At 41.6% G+C, this 20,790-nt stretch overlaps 1 protein-coding gene across 2 annotated transcripts in view; it reads left to right on the top strand.

The window, feature by feature from the left end:
• Positions 1–13,635, top strand: part of ZC4H2 (zinc finger C4H2-type containing) — a 39,273-nt gene extending 25,638 nt beyond the window's left edge. The window contains exons 2-5 of one of the 2 annotated variants that reach the window (XM_012750017.2): positions 8,294–8,465; positions 9,750–9,922; positions 10,722–10,884; positions 11,957–13,627. In XM_012750017.2, coding sequence (XP_012605471.1) covers positions 8,294–8,465; positions 9,750–9,922; positions 10,722–10,884; positions 11,957–12,070 — 622 coding nt within the window. In that variant the 3' untranslated portion in view covers positions 12,071–13,627. Of the gene's footprint in view, positions 1–8,293; positions 8,466–9,749; positions 9,923–10,721; positions 10,885–11,956 lie in introns of both variants that reach the window. The other variant, XM_012750018.2, reaches the window with a different exon arrangement.
• The last annotated feature ends 7,155 nt before the right edge of the window (positions 13,636–20,790 follow it).

Genomic DNA, 20,790 nt, shown 5'->3' with positions numbered 1-20,790 from the left:
GAATGACTATGTTACTGGTTCATTTATTTACTACACTTTTTATTATTTTAGAGTGTACTCCTTCTATTTGTAAAAAATGGTTAACTTTAAAACAGCCTCAAGCAAGTTCTTCAGGGGATATTCCAGAAGAAGGTATTGTTATCATAGTAGAAGATAGCTCCATGCCTATTATTGACTCTGAAGATCTTCCAGTGGAAAAAGATGTAGAGGTGGAAGACAGTGATATTGATGATCTTGACTGTGTGTAGGCCTACGCTGATGTGTGTGTTTGTCTTATTGTTTTTAACAAAAAAAGCTTAAAAATTAAAAATAATTTAAAAATAGAAAAAGCCTATACAATTTGGATATAAAGAAAGAATATTTTGTACAGCTGTACATGTGTTTGTGTTTCAAGCTGTGCTATTACGAGTCAAAAAATTTAAAAAATTAAAAGCTTTTATAGTAAAAATATTACAGTAAGCTAAAGTTAATTTATTATTGAAGAAAGAAATTTGTTAATAAATTTAGTATAGCATAAATATACAGTCCAACTATAGTTGGAATCTTTAACACACTTCTACCAACATTTGATAAATCTAGCCAGAAATCAGCAAGTATATAGAACTTTACATCACCATCAACCAATAGGATCTAATTGACATTTGTAGAACTCACTACCCAACAACAGGATACATATTCTTTCCAAGTGCCCATGGAACATATACCAAAATGGACCATAGTCTGGGAAATAAAACAATCCCCAACAAATTTAAATGAATAAAAATACCAAATATGTTCTTTGAAATTAATAAATCCAACTAGAAATCAATAAGTCAGAAAAGAGTACCATGAAAATCTACACACACTTGGACACTACACAAGATATATCTAAATAGTTCATGTTTCAAAGATAAAGTCTCAAGGGAAATAAAAATACATTGAACTGAGTGAAATGACAATATCAAAATTTGTGGGGTACAGCAAAAGCAGTAATGAAAATGAAATTTATAGCACTAAATGCTTACATTAGGAGAGAAGAAATGCCTCAAATAAATAATCTAATCACCCACTTCAAGAAACTAGAAAAGGAAGAGAAATATAAGACTAAGGCAAACAGAAAATACAAAGTAATTATGAGCAGAAATCAATGAAATTGAAAACAGAAAGTAGAGAAATGAATGAAATAAAAAGCAGGTTATTTTAAAAAATATGTAAAATTTAAAAACCTATAGCAACACTAACAAAGAAAATATAAATCACTGACATCGAGAATAAAACAGAGGGATATCACTACAGACCCCACAGATGTCAAAATGCTAACGACTATGTGTACATGTAAATTGGACAAGTTACATGAAATGGACAATTTCCTTCAAAAACACTATAACAACTCACCCAGAATGAGACAGATAATTTGAATAACCCTATACAACTATTTAGGAAATTGAATTTGTAATTTGATAACTCCCCAAAATCTCCCTGGGAATCTCTAGGCCCAGGCAGTTTCACTGGACAATCTTTCCAAATGTTTAAAAAATAGTTAACATCAATGCTTCACAATCTCTTCCAGAAAGTAAAAGTGTAGAAAACACTTCCCAATTCAGCTTCTGAAGTTATTATTCCTGATACCAACTCCAGGCAAAGAGAATATAAGAAAACTACAGACCCATATCCCTCATGGAAAGAGGTGTAAACATCTTTATCAAATTATTAGCAAATGGAATTTAATAATAAATAGAAGGAATCAGACACCATGACCCAGTGGAGTTTATTCCAGAGATATAAGGCCGGTTAAGGCTGGGCATGATGGCTCATGCCTGTAATCCTAGCATTCTGCGGAGACTGAGGCAAGAGGATCCTTTGAGCTCAGGAGTTCATGAGACCAGCCTGAGCAAGAGCAAGATCCTGTCTCTACCAAAAATAGAAAATTAGCTGGGCATGGTGGTGCATGCCTGTAGTCCCAGCTATTCAGAAGACTGAGGCAGGATGATTGCTTGAGCCCAGGAGTTTGAGGTTGCTGTGAGCTAGGCTGATGCCACGGCACTCACTCTAGCTTGGGGTTTTCTAGATACAATATGTACCTTCTATGCCTATTTTCTTAAGTGTTCGTATCATGAAAGGGTGTTGAATTTTGTCAAAAGCTTTTTCTGCATCTATTGAAAGAATCATGTGGTCTTTGTTTTTGCTTCTGTTTATGTGGTGAATTGCATTTATAGATTTACGTATGTTGAACCATCCCTGCATCCCTGGGATGAAGCCCACTTGGTCGTGGTGGATTATTTTTTGATAAGTGTCTGGATTCGGGTAGCTAAGATTTTGTTGAAAATTTTTGCATCTATATTCATTAGGGATATTGGTCTGTAGTTTTCTTTTTCTGTTGCATCCTTTCCTGGTTTTGGTATCAGAGTAATATTCGCTTCATAAAAGGTGTCGGGGAGGTTTCCGTTCTTCTCGATGTTGTGGAATAGTTTCTGCAAGATAGGTACTAGTTCTTCTTTGTAAGTATGGTAAAATTCAGGTGTGAAGCCATCTGGACCGGGACTTTTATTTTTAGGGAGATTTTTAATTGCTGTTTCTATTTCAGCTGTTGAGATTGGTCTGTTCAGGGAATCTATTTCTTCCTGGTTGAGCCTAGGGAGGCTGTGTGTTTCTAGAAATTTGTCCATTTCCTCCACATTTTCCAGTTTGTGTGCATAAAGATTTTTGTAGTATTCATAAATTGTATCCTGTATCTCTTTGGGATCAGTTGTTATATCTCCTTTTTTATTCCTGATGGAGCTTATTACAGATTTATCTTTTCTGCTTTTCGTTAGCTTAGCCAATGGTGTGTCAATTTTGTTTATTTTTTCAAAGAACCAACTTTTTGTTTTATTAATCTCCTGAATAGCTTCCCTGATTTCAATTTCGTTTAGTTCTGATTTGATCTTGTGGATTTCACTTCTTCTGCTGGGTTTGGGGTTGGTCTGTTCTTCTTTTTCCAGCTCTTTGAGTCGTTTCATTAGATTGTCTATTTGTGATCTTCTTGTCTTTTGGTTATAGGCATTTATGGAGATAAACTTTCCTCTCAGAACTGCTTTAGCTGTGTCCCAGAGGAGTTGATAACTTGTCTCTCCATTGTCGTTTTCTTCATAGAACTTTTTTATTTCCGTCTTGATTTCTTCATTTACGAAGTAATCATTTAGTAGGAGGTTGTTTAATTTCCACGTTTTTGTGTAGAAATGTGAGTTTCTGTTAGGGTTGATTTCTAGTTTTATTCCAGTGTGATCTGAGAAGGTACATGGTATGATTTCTATTTTTTTAAATTTCTTGAGATTTACTTTGTGTCCTAGGATATGGTCAATCTTAGAGAATGTCCGGTGAGCTGATGAGAAGAACGTATATTCAGTGGATTTTGGGTAGAATGTTCTGTAAATGTCAGTCAGACCCAATTGTTCTAGAGTTTTGTTTAAGTCCATTATTTCTTTATTAGTTTTCTGTTTGAAGGATCTGTCTCGTGCCGTCAGTGGGGTGTTGATATCTCCGGTGATTATGGAGTTGCTATTAATCCATTTACTTAGCTCCAGTAAGGTTTGCTTTATGAATCTGGGTGCACCTAAGTTGGGTGCATATATATTTAAAATTGTTATCTCTTCTTGTTGAACTGTGCCATTCACCATTATATAATGACCCTCTTTGTCTTTCACTACTTTTATTGGTTTAAAAACTAAATCGTCTGAAATTAGAACTGCCACACCAGCCTTCTTTTGGCTTCTATTTGCTTGGAATATTGATTTCCACCCTTTTATTTTTAGTCTATATGCATCCTTGCAGCTTAGATGTGTTTCCTGAAGACAGCATATACTTGGCCTGTATTTTCTTATCCATTCAGCCAGCCTATGTCTCCTGAGTGGAGAGTTTAAGCCATTCACATTTATTGAGAGAACTGATAGGTAAGGTAGATTACTGTTCATTCTGTTGGGTTGGATGTTGTTGCTATGATTTCTGTCTTGAGCCATTGTAATATCTGGCCTTTAATATCTTTGGGTTTTGGTTGTTTTTATATTCGTGGGTTATTATTATGATGTTCCGTACATAACGCTGTTTTAAGTACTTCTTGTAGGGCTGCTCTTGTCTTGGTAAATTCTCTGAGCCTTTGCTTGTCTGAGAATGTTTTTATTTCTCCTTCATATACGAAGCTTAGCTTTGCAGGGAATAATATTCTAGGCTGGGCATTGTTTTGTTCCAGAAGAGTGAGAATGGGGCCCCAGTCTCTCCTTGCTTGTAAAGTCTCATTAGAGAAGTCTGATGTTATTCGAATTGTCTTTTTCTTGTATGTTACCTGCTTCTTTTGTCTTACAGCTCTTAGAAGGGCCTCTTTAGTTGATACTTTGGTCAGTCTGATGACTGCATGTCGTGACGTCTTCCTGTTTGCATTGAATCCCCCAGGGGTCCTCTGAGCTTCTTGAACTTGTATATCAAGATTTTGAGCCAGGCCTGGGAAATTTTCCTCTATTATATCTTCAAACAGCTTGTCCAACCCTTGAGTGTTGTCTTCTTCCCCTTCTGGTAACCCTATGACCCTCACATTAGGTTTCTTCACATAATCCCACATCTCTTCTAGGCTTTGCTCTTTTCTCTTGTTTCTGTGCTCTATTTCTGTTACTGATTTATTTAATTGGAGGGTGTTATCTTCAAGCTCTGAGATTCTTTCTTCTGTTTGATCTACCCTGTTCTTAAGACTTTCCACTGTATTTTGTAGTTCCTTGAATTGATTCTTCCTTTCCAGAAGTTCGGTTAAACTTTTCTTCATTGTGTCTATTTCTTTTTCCATATCCTGGAGGCTTTTTGTGGTTTCTTTGTGTTGGTTATTGAGTTGTTGTTGCAGCTCGGTGAGTTTTCTTATGATCCACGTATGAAATTCCTCTTCTGTTATTTTGGTTGCCTGATTTTCGTTGGTGTCCGTTTCTAGGGGGCTGGTGCTCCTCTTTGGGGGTGTGTTTTCCGTTTGGTTCTTCATATTTCCTGAGTTCTTTCACTGATTTCTTCCCATGTCGATCAGTTGTTGTTTCTTTCCTTTAGGTTTTTTTGGGGGTATTCACACACCTTGTTTAGTTTCTGAGGTGTTAGGTGGTGTCTGTTGGTGAGATTGGACCACTCCCTGTATATTGAGTCAATGGGTGCCGTGGAAAGGCTGTGCCAGATGCCGTCCCAGTCAGTAGGTGGCATTTGCTTGGCGGAACAGGCTATGCTGTTGATTTTGTGTGCTGTTGTCAGCTCTTGTTCTGGGCAGATCTGGGTTGGGTAAGCCTGTCCTCAGGCAGGTAGCAGGGGTCAAAGTTCCGTGCTCTGCTTCCAGGGAAAGCTGTCAGGGCGGGGCTGGAATGGTCCCACTCAGCCAGAAAGTCTGTGTGTGTGTGTGGGGCTGTCTGAGACCCGCAGTCTGGAGTGGGCCTCGCTTCTTTCCACCCTCCCCAACTCCACAGCTATTCCTGGGTCTCTGCCAGCAGGCCAGACCACAAGCCACCAGGCCTCCCCGGACTGTGATGCCGGCGGGGAGGTTCCCTGCACAGGAACGCCCCCTGGGCTGGGCGCACGGCCTCCTTCTGGGAGGAGGGTTGCCCTCTAGGATTCTGATCCACCCCTGGAGGCACACAGACCTCAGTAGGCTGTTCACGTATAACCCTTCTGTGCCCCGGGCAATGCTAGCCCTCGGTGCAGGGGATCTGGTCTGCAGGTCTGACTTCTGGGTCCCAGAGTTCAAACTGTATCCCCACCAGGGAGAGGAGTTCCGGTCCCAATTCACCCAGGGAGCCCAAGCTGGGTCTATGTCTCTCAGCCTCTGAGTCGGCACCGTTCTCCTGGGAACACTGTGCTAGCAGCACCTGGGAGAGCTGGCGGGTAGGGAGCTCACAGTTTGAGTTCCCCTGAGTCAGCTGTTGGGTCCCAAAAGGGAAGGTCCCATTCCCTGGAGGTGCCTCTGGCTGGTGGCTGTATTGTCTCTCTGGGCAGCCGCGGGTAGGGTCGGTGGAGGGGAGTATGGGGCAATATGGCGCCTGCTGTGCAGCTCGGGTCTGTGCACACGGAGGTGCCCGGAGGAAGTTTGGAACCTGGTGCCACGTCTGCTACAGGCTCACCGCTGGCTGGCGGTGGCCGTCTCTGGGCTGGTGTCCGCAGGTCTCTCCACCCACTGGGGAGCCCACCAGCAGTCCCGAATGCAGGGGAGGGGAAACAGCAAATCCACCTACCCTTGCCGCTGGTCTCCGGGCTGCTCCGGTGGTCTCAGCCTCCAGTTCTCCTCCGTAGCCTCCTCCCGTGGAGTCTCCCGGGGTCTTAGGTACCCCTCCTTCCAGCCCTCGTCCGCTGTATGCTCGTCTTCTTGCTTCTTTTTTCTAATTTCTGCTAGAATCTGTCTTTTCTGCAGAGACACTCTGTCTTGCGGTGTTATTCGTCCGCCATCTTGCTCCACCCCCTATTTGTGATCTTTTCAACTTTTGGATATAGGCATTTATGGAAATAAACTTTCCTCTCAGGACTGCTTTAGCTGTGTCCCACAGATTTTGATAACTTGTGTCTCTTTTCTCATTTAGTTCAAAGAATCTTTTGATTTCTATCTTGATTTCCTCAAAACTAAATTTTGTATATGAAGGAGAAATAAGGACATTCTCAGATAAGCAAAGACTGAGGGAATTCACCAAGACCACACCAGCCCTCCAAGAAGTACTCAAAACAATGTCACCCAGAGATCAGCACAATAAACACAAATGTAAATCCACTCAAAAGCTAAACATCAAAGGCCAGATATCACAATGGCTCAGGAGAGAAAACAAAGCAACAAAGTTCAACCCATCAGAATGAACAGAAATCTGCCCCACCTATCAGTTATCTCAATAAATTTGAATGGCTTGAACTCCCCACTCAGGAGACTAGGCTGGCCAAATGGATAAAAAATAGAAGCCAAGTATCTTCTGCCTTCAGGAAACACATCTAACCTGCAAGGATGCAGTTAGACTAAAGGTAAAGGGGTGGAGAACAGTATTTCAAGCAAACGGAAGCCAAAAGAAGGCTGTCATGGTGGTTTTTATTTCAGATAACTTAGTTTTTAAATCAACAAAAGTAATAAAAGACAAAGAAGGTCACTATATAATGGTGAAGGGTACAGTTTAACAGGAAGACATAACAATTTTAAATATGTATGCAGCCAACTTAGGTTTACCCAGATTCATAAAGCAAACTCTACTTGATCTAAACAAATGGATAAACAACAATAACATAATAGCCAGAGACTTTAATACCTCACTGACAGCACAGGAGAGATCCTCCAAACAGGAAATTAACAGAGAAATAATGGACTTAAAACAAAACTCTGGAACAAATGGTCGTGATTGACATTTACAGCACGTTTTACCCCAAAATCACTGAATATACATTCTTCTCATCAGCTCGTGGGACATTCTCTAAGATTGACCATATCCTAGGACATTAAGTATGTCTCAAAAAATTTTTAAAAATAGAAATTATACCATGTATCTTTTCAGATCACGGTGGAATAAAAGTAGAAATCAACCCAACAGGAACTCTCATTTCTACACAAAGTCGCGGAAACTAAACAACCTTCTGCTGAATGATCACTTCATAAACCAGGTTTTTGGTTTTCTAAGAAAGAAATGAGCCACAGTAATTTCCTTCCCCTTTCTCTTCTGTTTCTAATGAGTGGACTATCTAGAACTATGTTGTCCAATATGAGAGCCATTAATCACATGTGGCTGTTTAAATAAGTTTGATTAATTACAATTAAATAAAATTAAAAATTCAGTTTCTCAGTTGTACTAGACACATTTCAAGTGTTCAATAGCCACATGTGCCTAATGGCTACAGTATTGAAAAGCACAAACATAAAAAATTTCCATCACTACAAAAAGTTTATTGCACAGTCCTTCTCTAGAGTTTCTCAAGAGTTCACTGTTGGCATCTTGGGTGGAAGTTCTTTGTATATGGTATTTCCATGTGCATTGACATGCATGTCTGGCCCATGTCCACTAAATGTCAATACTACTCTCTCTTGAATCAATCTCATAGCTAAAACGTGTCCCAAATGTGAAACTATCCAATAAAGAAATGATATTAACCCCATTTGAGACACAGCGAGCTTTTTACCTTAGAATAAAATAGCTCCTAACGTTTCTGGGGATGGCTTCAGGTTGGCTCTGCCTGGAGAGGAGGAGGCTTGAAAAGATGGCTTAGAAAGGAACTCTTGTCTCAGGGCTTAACTCTGTACTCCATTTCCATTTTTCTCCCTTCTTCTGATGGCCTCTTTCCTGCTTTTTGGGAATTGCAGGAACAAGACCTTACAGATGGAGAAGATCAAGGCCCGCTTGAAGGCTGAGTTTGAGGCACTTGAGTCAGAGGAGAGGCACCTGAAGGAATATAAGCAAGAGATGGACCTCCTGCTACAGGAGAAGATGGCCCATGTGGAGGAACTCCGATTGATCCATGCTGACATTAATGTGGTATGTGGCTGACTGAAATCTACCTCTAAGCCCCTTGAGAAAGAGGCAGTAGTGAGTGGTATGGCCTTTCCTTGAGATGTGGCTGTGGGGTATCAGGCATCATTGTAGGCTGTGGTAGAGTGGGAGAATCCAGGAGTTCTGAGATCCAGCCTTACTTCTGTCACTGACTGACTGTATATCACTAGACAAGTCCCTTCTCTCTGGGCCTCATTTTCCCTCTTGTGAGAGGGACTCAATAACCTCTAAGGGCACTTTCAGCTCTGATGTGCTCTCATTCTGGGAGTATGGGAATTGATATCTAGCCTTAGGGAAAAGCAGAGCAGGCAGCTGCCTCTAGGGTGTAGCTTAAAGTGCTTGAAAGCTTCCAAGCAGACCAAACAAAACCATCTCTGCTTGCCTACCAAAGCAAGTCTTCCTTGTTAGTCCCTCCTTTGGAAACTCTTGTAATATGGGAAATGAACTAATTGCTGAAGTGATAAGCTCTCCTTTTTTGGAATTATTCAAGCAGAGTCTGAATGGTCACCTGTCTGGGTTGCTATATTGATGATTTATTCACCAGGAAGGACATTGTAGGTGCTGATCTGTGAGGTCCTTTCCAACCCTTAGGGCCTATGACAATGAGAAGTATTTTTTCTTTTCCTTTTATTTTTTAATGAGCCTTGTGCACTCCTAGAGATTTTTTTTTTAAATTTACTTTTGAAGGAGCTAAGTTTACATTCTTGGGAAACTCATTTCTATGGCAATACTTATTTCCTGATGTTGTCAGGCCTAGGATCTTAAAGGAAATATAAATGAGGTTTAGACAGTGGACATTTGGGATTTTCTGTGTTAGCAATCACAGAATTCTAGGACTCATGAATAATTGACAGTGTTGCTGACAGTTAACCAAGGGTACAGGGCCAATGAAATGAGGAAGATATTTTATGACCTGTAAAATGGTGGTAGGATGGACTAAATTAACTCTAAAAACATTCCAGCTCTAAGATGCTATATTTGAACAATAACTTCCATTTCTTGAGCCTTCACTTTGTTAGCCCCTGTACTTAGTGTTCTATATGAATTCAATTATTGAATCTGCACCAAGATTGCATGAGATACACATTATTGCTATCAGATAAAGAAACTGAGGCTTGATCTGAGTTACATAGAGAAGACATGGCAGATTGAAGACCTGAACATAGATTGAACAGGCTCTGGAGCCTGTGCTATTATCCACTCATCTATAGAGCCTTCTCTAAGAACCCTGGGGTATTTTCTTTGTGCCTGCTCCACTCTACGTTCTAGATGGAAAACACTATCAAACAGTCTGAAAATGACCTAAACAAGCTGCTAGAGTCTACCCGGCGGCTGCATGATGAGTATAAGCCGCTGAAGGAACATGTGGATGCCCTGCGCATGACTCTGGGCCTGCAGAGGCTTCCTGACTTATGTGAAGAGGAGGAGAAACTTTCATTGGAGTAAGCTGCCTGGTCCCTTTCCCCTCAACATACCTCCCACCCGCCACGCACACAGGCATGTACACAAAACCTGGCCTGAAAATCAAGGTACCTAGTCCTAGTCTCAGGCCTTTCAATGGCTTATCCATTGCATGACCTTGGGCAAATCTCTGTGCTGGGCTGTTACAACAGAAGAAGGATGATTACACTAGAATTACTAGATGGCTTTTTAAATTCTTTGTGTGATGTTGACAATATAAGACTATGTCTATGACTCCTCAGATGTTACTTCCCAAGTCAAGATCTAGAAGGGGTATCCAGAAACCATTAAAAACAGAAAAGGCTGAGCTTTCATGGTCTGCTGGGCTAGCCTAGAACTTCATCTCAAGACCCAGGTTAAAAACTAGGCTCACCTTGTAGGGAGAGAGAGTTCAGCCCAGTAGAAGAAAGTGTTTCCTAAAGGTAGAACAGGTTGCCTGTGGAAGTGGGGAGCTTCCTATTCCTAGAAGTATGTCAACAGAGGCCTGAAGGCACTTAATAGGAATACTCAAAGGATCACAGAATGGAGGATAGAACTGAATGTCCTTTAAGGACATTGCTACCCTGAAGATTCTTGATCTTCTGAGTCTATCAGCGCCAAGGAGCAGGAAGATTACCCTTCCCAGCAGACAATGGTCTGGGTACCCAGGGAGAAGACCCTTGTGCTGGAGAGGGTGCAGAAACTTTCTAGTTAGCCACATCCCAACTCTTGGTTCTGTGGCAGGGAGTCTTTAAGAGGGGCATTTTAGAATGATTCATCCAATGTCTCTCATTTCCAAAGTTACTTTGAGAAACAGAAAGCTGAGTGGCAGACGGAGCCTCAGGAACCCCCCATCCCCGAGTCCCTGGCCGCTGCAGCTGCTGCTGCCCAACAACTCCAAGTGGCTAGGAAGCAGGACACTCGACAGACGGCCACCTTCAGGCAGCAGCCCCCGCCTATGAAGGTGAGTGAGCTGGATAGGGGCTGTAGAAGAAGCAAAGTATCCTGCCATGGAAGGCCCATGGAAGGCTGGGATTTGGATTTATTTATTTTGGGCCTTCCTTAAACAGCCTTTTCTTGGGACATAGAGGAAATGGTGGCATATGTGTGCTGTGCTGGACCCACTGGTTTTGTTGCCCCACATTCCCCATAGGAGCTAGAATGCAGGGAGATTCGCAGGCCCTGCTAAAGTATAATTCTAAAAGTTAGAAACACGTCTCTTACACTAACAGGTAGTGAGCATGTATCATAAATGAGGGTGCCAGCAGATTACAAAGCTGGTTCCACAAGCATTTGAGGAACAGACATTTATATAGTCAGGAAAGGAGAGGAAAGCTGAAATAAATTTGTAAAGTTAGATACAGAGCTGGTTTATATCTTACATGGCAGTAAAACTGTGACCTTTGTAATTATCTTTTCTTCTGAACAGAAATAATTTGCATCTCTAACTGGGCAAAAAAACATTTGCAGCTTATCAGTGTAACATCACAGAGTCTGGCTCTGATTAGTCAGTAAATAGTCAAACAAAGGAACATTCAAGAGTCAGCAAACTATACCTTACAGGCCAAATCTTACCTGTTCCCTGTTTTTGTTAAAGTTTTATTGGCACACATTCTGTTGTCTATAGCTTCTTTCATGTAAAACAGAGCTGAGTAGTTGCAACAAAGACCATATGACCTGAAAAGTTTAAAATATTTACTATCTTGGCCTTTACATAAAAAGTTTGCTTAGCAAATTAAATAATCCTTGGGTGGGCCTGCTAGACAATGCTCCAGTATAATGCTGAATGGATATGTAGTTCTCATTTTATTTTCATGTTTTGGATACTTTTTCTCAATACCCCTCTCTAACTGGGTTATATCCTTCACTCACATCTTCTATGGCCTCCAAGAGCACTGATATCTCTGCTTGAGTCTTAATCACTTATTACTGCTCCTTCCTGATGGGAAACCACAGTTGCTTTCTGGGCCCCTGGGGATCAGAAGTCTGAGCCTAGAAGAATCTCACTGTTAACTTTGTTCTGTGCCCCCCACCAGGCCTGCTTGTCATGTCACCAGCAAATTCATCGGAACGCACCTATATGCCCTCTGTGTAAAGCCAAGAGTCGGTCCCGGAACCCCAAAAAGCCAAAACGGAAGCAGGATGAATGAAGAGAGGGAGAGCACATGAAGCTCTGCTGATCATAAACTTCCCACCCCCCAACCTTGACCAGAGTGATTGATGTCCTGATGTGAAACAACCCTTCTCCACCCCACCAAGTCTCCTATTTAATGTAATGGAAGCACAACCCCTTTCTCACTTTGCTCTTATTTCTTTTTGCTCTTGGAATTTCTAGTTTAGGAAGAGATGTGGTTCAGGTGCTAATGACAGTGTGTCTGATGATCCCTTCTCTCCCACCTACATTTCACCTGCTGCCCTTGTTTAGAGCTAAGGGAAGGGCAGAAGACCCAGATGTGATTCTATGTCTCATGTGCCTGAGGCCTAGACCCTAAGGAGCTGTAGGGTCTGAGGGGTGGGGGATGCTCACATCTTATTTCAGGTAAAGGATCCAGTGTTTCCCCTTCCTGTACTTTTGCCTTAGGCTCTGAAGGGACAGCAGTCTTCTTGCTGGACTTACCAATAGGCTGGGTGCTTCTATCTCCCCAACTCCCACCTTCATCTCATCTTTAAGGCCCAGCAGTAGCTTGGACAAGTCCTCCTTTTTATGTTCATTCAGGGGCTTCGGTGTTATGCTTTAGCTCCCCCCACCTCAGTCTTCCAGAAATACTAAAATTCTTAGGTACAAGGCTGTGTGTCTGGGGATCCTGAGATCAGTGGGCCTTTTCCCCCATACCTCTAGTATTTGCAATTTAGTAGTAGAAGTTCCCCACAGTAAAATCAGGGAGCCAGATCCATTCAGCAAGTCCTGCCCAACTCACTGCCTAAGTCACTGGGCCTGAGGGTTCTGCCTTAGGGGCTGCCTTAGGCTGAAAGAGGCCCCAGGATGATATCTCTGTTGGCTTTTGTTCCAAACCATTACTCTGGCTCAGTGGTGACAGGGAGGAGTGGATTTAGATTCAAGTGAGTGCCAATCTCTTTACAAATGCAGGTAGGTGGGACTTTTTCTCCATTCATCCCTCCCTCTCTTGGGTCTGCCCTCTTCTGTAAGGCAACCTCAGCTCAGGACAGCCTGTCCTGTAGATTGTTCAGGTGGCCTCCCTTCCCAAAAGAAAAGGCATCAGACTCCCTATACTCCACAGTTCTCCTCTCCACCAAAGTCATTCTTGAACTTAAGGGGTGAAGATGGAGGCTGGCTAAATGAAAAAATTTTAGCCTCAGGTCTTAATCCTTGGCTGGGGAAGGGGGATATTTTTCTTCCTTCCTTAACTGTAGTTTTACATTGCCACAGTGTTTGTGTGTTCATAATATAAAAGGTTCCTCTGCTCTTTGAAAGTAAGAGTGTTATGTCTGTATAAATCCTTTTAAATAAACATTTGTTCATTGGAGTAAATTCTGACTGAGTGCCTTCTGTGTACTGGATAATACAAAAGATGTAATGCCATTTGCCCTTCTGGGTAACTCTTCTTCACTCTTATCCACTCCACCTTACAAATTAGGAAGTCAGACACCAAGACGCAACAATTTATCCAATTATCCTAATAACTTCCCTTTATTCAGCAGCTATTCTAGGCCAGGTCCCTGTGCAAGTTGCTTTATATAAATGACTGTATTTGATTTACAAAACAACCTTACAAACTAAGTATTCTTATCATCATTTTCCAAGAAAAGGAAACTGAACCTCAGTAAAGTTAAATAGCTTGTCCACAGATAAACAGCTAGTAAGAGGAAATTTAAGGATTTGAAGCCATATTTGTCCAATTTCAGAGCCCATTTATTTTCTACTTCTTTTTTATAATTTATTTTCTTTAAACCTTTCTCCCTTTTATAATGGCTTGATGATGGGAGTGGTTGAAATAATTCTGGACCTGAAATCAGGACCTAGGTATCCAGTGACTAATTGATGCAGGGATATAAAGGCCTGGTTCCCTTTAGGGATATAATAGAGAAAACTTTGAAGGAGAATCCCAGCTTCAGGGGTCCCTGTAGGGTGACGGGGTGAGCTGAGGTTGCCATTAAGACTGCATTACAGGTCAACATTTCCCTCTGTCTAATCTTGCCCCCTTTTCCTTCCCCTTCCCTAGCATTGATCCCAAGGGCTTCCTAAGTAATATCCTATACACTAATATGTCTCAGTCCTTCTCAGGGAACTTAACAGCTGAATAATACCTTTTTATGCCTCAGTGTCCTCATCCAGAAAATGAAGAAAGTAACAGTGCCTATTTCATGGGGTTGGTGAACAATGCCAAGTACATAGTGAGCACTTAATAAATGTTCCTCATCTTTCCTGTGTCTCTGGGTTCAAGTAGATTAGATGACCAGTCAAAAGAAAATTCATCTTACCTGACATCACTCTATCACCTCAGGTGTTGTACAGCTACAAGCCTGCTTTTTAAGTGGCTCAGGCTCACCCTAGACAAAGGGAGGGCACTCAGTTGTACAACTAGGAGTATATCTTAACCTTAGTCTCAGTGGATCCCTGTGAAGTATAGGTGGCGTAGTCATTACTCTGCCTCCTTGGCACAGTGGAGGTCAAGTCTGTCAATTCTGCTGTAGTGAAGGTAGTAGGCCTTGATCTTTGAGCACCACTAGTCAGGCAAGCCAATTCCCAGGGAAACTTCTGAATGGGAAGGTAATAATTGTGTGTCGAGCACCTACACCTACCAGCCACTTGATGGGGCACTACTATCTCATTTAGTCTCTCTGGTTCATTTATTGCTGTGAAACAAATACCCCAAAATATAGTGGCTTAAAAATCACCATTTGTTTGCCCATGATTCTGTAGTTTGAGCTGGACTCACTGGGAATGGCTCATTTGTGTTCCATGTGATACTGCCTCAGGCAGCTTGGCTGGAACTGGAGGATCCAAGATGGTTGCACTCTCATCTGGCAACTCAGCTGGGGTGGCTGGAACAGCTGCAGGCTTGGTGCCCAGTACCTCCCTTTGTAGTCTTTTATCCTCCAGGGCCTTTCTTTCTCCATTTGGCCTCTCTTTCCAGTAGAATGATCAGATTTTTTACCTGGCAACTGGCACCCAAGAAGGTGAAAACCAAAACTAGCAGTCATATACCAACACTGCTTCTGCACTCTATTGATCAAAGTAAGTCAGATTTAAGAGTTGGGAAACAGACTCCATTTTTTGATGGGAGGAGCTGCATGCATGTCAGAGATGGGAGCAATTGTTTCCATCCATATTTACATAAAATCTACCACATTTTCTGCCAACAACATTTCAAGGAAGATATTATAATATGTCCACTTTTACGGATGCTAAAACCAAGGCTTGGAAAGGGTAAAGAAATTGCCTAACAACCAAAAAGTGGAAAAGCCAGGGCAGACCCAAGTCTGTCTTCCTCTAAAGTCTGTGTTCCTTTTGCTTAACTGTAGTGCAGGTAACTCCAAGACCCAGTTAAGGCAGAATAAAGAAAAGAAGAGAAGGAACACAAATAAAATAAAAGAACAAGACAAGGGGTATTGGGGAGAAAGAGAAGGAGAAGGAGGGAGAGTCCAAAGAGTAAGAAAAGTAAGAAAAGTATTCTTTATATGGGTAAAATGATTTATATTCAATGCACCTTCTTCAACATCCCCATTTGACACTTACATTAATAATGCTATACCATTAGTAGAGCATGTATTATCATTCACATTTTATAGATGAGGCTCAGAGAGGAACTGACTTGCCCAATATCACATAGCAAGATAGGAGCAAAGCCACAATTAGAACCTAGGTCTTCCAATCTGGGAATCATCAGGCTGCAGCACTCTTTACATGCTTGACACAGTAGGGATGAATTGTATACATGCTTTGTACCAGAGGTTGACAACTCTTACACTGAAGGTGGGTGCTCACTACACAGGGAAAGGCCAGATAATTTTAGCAGTTCTGCTCTTAAGTCCAGTTCCATGTCACTATTACATCCTCAGCTTTCCCATAGCAACTATCAGTATCTTTATAATGATCAACATATCCCAAGGTGAACTCGGGGAAGGCTGTTAACTCAGGGCCATCTGCCCTTGGGTTAGTTACTTAACCTCTCTGGGCCTCTATTTTATCACATAAAAGGCAGGAATATTAATAGTCATAGCACTATTGTGAAAATTAAATGAGCTATTAATAATAAAATGTTAAGTACCCAGAAGAGCACCTGAAAAGCATTCAATAAATAGTAGCTATGAGGAAGATGATAATAATTATGACTGGCATCCTGAGAAGCCAATGATGATGATGGTGGTGGTGATGACAATGATGTTGAAGACTTACTTAGAATTCCAAATGTGCAAAAGGGTTAGAGGGTTCGACAGGTAAGGAATTGTCCCTGTGTAGGGCCTCCTCTAAAGGAAAAGCTGACAGCTGAGAGTCATGGTGTCTTTCCTGAAGGATGATGAGACTCTGAGGCTCTGTTGTCATCAGCCATTTAGTCTGTTTAATGGTTGTAAAAGATACAGGCCTTTCCTGGGAACTAGGTAGAAGCCCCTCTTTCCACCATATTCTCTTCTGACTGTGGCTGGGGAATGAAGACTATCCTTAAACAAGCACTCCCCATCAGTGGTCTAGGCCCATGTGCACTTCGGTGGTTTCCATACTGCACAATACAGGGAAATGACATTGTCACAGGAACTAACTTTTTCTGGGTTAAAATCCCAGATTCTCTATTTACTAGCAGTGCATTCTTAAGCATGTTAGACTTCTCTGATCTCCAGTTTCCTCATCTGTAATATAGAGATAATACCTGCTGTGTGGGGCTGCAATGAAATTTTTAAAAATGAAGGAGAGAAGCACCATTCCCTGGATGCTCATAGTGTGGTGAGTGCTGTGGTAAATGCTTTCACATATTTTATTACATAGAGGAGGCATCATAGTGTGGTGGCTAAGAGCACAGATACTGAAGCCAGATAGTCTGGATTCAAATCTCAGCAATGCAACTTGCTAATTATGTGACCTTTGGTGAACTCATTAACTTTCTAAAACCTCAGTATTCCCACCTGTAAAATGGAGATAATACTAGAATTTACCTTATTATATTATGTGGATTAAATTAGGTAACATTTATAAAGTGAACATAGCATTATTTGAGTGTTCGATAAGCAACTAAACAAATCAAATCATACTAGCAACACTAAGTGTCATCAATTTAAAGATAAGAAAATCAAGATTGAGAGAGGTCAAGTGTCTGAATTTGGGTCGGTCTGACTCTTCCATACCTCAAGAGTGCATAGAAAAGAACCTGGTACCAAGTAAATCCTTAACAACATTTCATTCCCTACTCTAGACTTAGAATTTGAAGGCTTAGATGTGAATCTTATCTTGCTCAGAATCAATGGGGATAGGAGGGAAACTGAGGCAGAAGCAAAGTCATACTTCATTAGGAAGCCACTGGGGGTTACCCCTCCCTATCCAGGGCTAAGACTAGCCCTGCCTTCTTGGAAATTACTTTTTTTTGGTGATTTCCCTGCTTGTCTGCCTTCATTCTCCACTAAGAGTCAAGCCTCCAGAGGACATAATTTGTGTCTTCAACTGCTTAGACAATTCTCCACCAGGAGGTACTGGGCCACTGAGAATACAGCCTTCCAGCACATCTAGATAAGCTACCTCTCTCCTAACAAATAGTTTCTTATCTATCTCTCAGCTTGGGTCTCTAAAGCTGGAGACAGGATAGTGAGAACTGGCAAAGGTCATCTAACCCCCCTCTAGACAGATTTCACCTAAATGAGCCTGAAAGTGGGGAGGAGGGTAGATAGGAGAAATAGGAGGAGGTGCCATCAATTGCCTAATCCCAGACTTGCTTCCTTCCATATGCCTTGATACTAACCAATAACAAGAAAGAGATGCCTTTTCAGGAAAAGAAGTAAACTTAATTGGTTGTAGGGAATAAAATTCTGATGCATTGCTAATTCTGTCATATGTGTAAACATATGCACACACATATGCAATCTTCTGTACCATACCCTCTGTTTCTTTGCCCCTTCACCTCCCTCATCCCTCAGCCTCAAAATCAGACTTTATCATTTGTGCATCAGGAAACTCATGTAATGAAAAAAAAATGTCCCTATCCCTGCAGCTTGTCTCCCCACAACTTTCTTTAGTCCTTATTCACTCTGACATTTCCAATAGGCATGCTGCATGTCAAATGCCTACTACCTTCCACCCTGCTGAGCTTTGGAGGGTCAAATATGTATGAGACACACTTGTCTACATCCACACATACCCTTCTCTCTGAACTCTCAGCCAGCCAAAGCCAATCCCTCCACTTCTGTCCGGACCCACGCTCTTCTGCTTCCTCAGGCCCTACCAATTATATCAATTGTTTCTCCTCTTTCTCCCAACCCCAACCTCCATCCTGGATACCTTTCCTCTGCTTATGAATAAGCTCAATTAATTCTCATCTTTTAGAAAAAAGGGAAAGCAAGAAAGGGAAGGGAAGAGAGTACGAAATATGACACCCTCTTAAGACTCTATGTCTCTCACATCCACCCTCTCTCCTTTTGTCTTTTAGTCAAACTTCTGAGTCTATGTAGAAGTTTGGCTATCTAGAGCTAGTCTGTGACCATTGTCTCCACTTCCTTACTCTCATCCCCATCGCTATAGTTGACTCTGTTTCCCAATACATGGAGACTATCTGAGACATCTCAAATGACTTTCACAATGGATTTAAAATGATCCTACTTGATCTTTCTTTATCCTGTGTATTGTTAAATTTTTCTGCATTGTTGATCTGTTGACCTTCCCTGACTTCCTGCAATCCTCTGTAGAGGTTCCTCCTCTGACATAGCCACTCTTTTGTATTCTTGTGTGTGTGTGTGTGTGTGCGTGACAGGTTCTTGCTCTGTTGCTGAGTGGTAGTGGCACAATTACAGCTCACTGCAGCCTCAAACTCATGAGCTCAAGCCATCCACCCACCTCAGCCTCCTGAGGAGCAGAGACTACAGGTACATACCACCATGCCTGACTAATGTTTCTATTTTTTTTTTTTTCGTAGAGACAAGGTCATGCTATGTTGCCCAGGCTGGTCTCAAACTCCTGGCCTCAAGCAATCTTCCTGCCTCGGCCTCCCAAAGTGCTGGAATTACAGGTGTGAGCCACTGTGTCTGGTCTGTATTCTTCTTTGTAGAGTCTTGTGGCTCTGCTTGCTTCCTGGAGGCTGATCTTCCCTGCAGTGCCAACCTCAGATCTCTTCTTTTTGCAATTTACAACAAATTATCTGAGAAATATCATCTACCCCTGGTTCCAACAGCTCCTCTACAACAATCACCTGCATATTTGTATCACTCTCCCAAATTTTCCTCCTGAAATCTTGGCAAACAGAAGAATAACAACAGCTGGCATTTATTGAACACTGGCAATATGCCAAGAACTGTGCCTAGAACTTCACGTGCATTTTCTCATGAAAACTTCACAAAAGCTTTATGGGGGTAGAAATTACTCTTATTCTCCCCATATAAATTATTGTTAAAAGTAAAGCTCAAACTGATTAATTAATTTGCCTAGTCCCACAGCTAATAAGCGGTGGGATTAGGATTTGAATTCAGATCTATACAACCTCAGAGCCTTTGTTCTTAACTACCAGGTAGGAAATGATACCATGATGTCCCAGGTGAATGGTGTAGAATTCTTCCAATGGAGAGCTTGTTTCCAGATTGAGCAGGTAGAATGGGAAATTAAAGATAAATTCATGGAGGGAGCAGCATGAGAGCTGGGAAAAATTTGGGCATGTGGAACCAAAAAAGAAAGGACTTTACATGCTAAGGAAATAGCAAAAATCAAAGGCTGAAAAGCAGAAAAACACACAGTACTTATATCAGGCCAAAGAGTTTGGTCTTTATTTTAGAAGATGTTCTTATAGTAACATGGAAGGTGGATGCAAGGGAGAGACTGAGGCAGAAAGATCATCTGGGAGGGTACTGCAATAGTCCAGGCAAAAAGCAAAAGTGTCTGGAAATAGGGCAGTGCATTGGGAATGGTTTCAGGGGGACAAATTCAATCAAAATTCAGAAGGAAGCAAAAGGGCCCCTGGGAGAAAGAAGAGAAGAAAAACAATGGACAGGATGAGTGAGAAGGCTTATTCCAGACCCTCAGGCCCAGCGTTTTCCTCCTCAGTTTCAACAAGGGACAAAGATAAAATCAGGGACTAGAGCATTTCTGGCCTATATAGCATTAGGGGGAGAAGTGCAGGCTTGTCAATTTTCCTAGGAATTTAGAACTGACTCTGAGTTTCTGAGTGTTTTTCCTTGAAGATCAAAGGGCATAATTATGGCAGAGGTACTTTGCCAATAGGGAACTGTGACTTCCATGATATACTCAGTTGCTGGGAGCCAGAGTATTTCTCCCAAGAAATTATCCCACATGGAAGTTGGCCAGATTGGCCAGTGTAGGGGAGGGAATTCCAAACTGGCTAAAACAGAGAGAGCTTACAATTCTGGGAGCTCCTTGATGATGGGACAGGGACTCCCCTTCAGAGAAAGACTTGAAAGAATGAACACCCAACTCTTCCCCAGGCCCTCATATAGGCAATAGGTGTTAGGGGTTGGGGTGAGTAGGGGGAATTATAACTGTGAAACTTCTACTATACTTTATACTTCTGAATTGTTTTATTTTTAATAAGCATGTTTGACTTTTGTAAATAAGATCAGATCATGCATTCCATTACACACTCACTAGAATGACTATTACTTAAAAAAAAAGACCGATGACACTGAATGTTACCGAGGATGTAGAGCAACCAATACTCTCATACACTACTGGTAAAAATGTAAAATATTACAATCACTTTGGGAA

This window comes from Microcebus murinus, chromosome X (genome assembly GCF_040939455.1).
Source record: "Microcebus murinus isolate Inina chromosome X, M.murinus_Inina_mat1.0, whole genome shotgun sequence".
NCBI lineage: Eukaryota > Metazoa > Chordata > Mammalia > Primates > Cheirogaleidae > Microcebus > Microcebus murinus.
The sequence above is the reverse complement of the archived record's forward strand: the minus strand, read 5'-3'. Positions and strand labels throughout refer to the sequence as shown.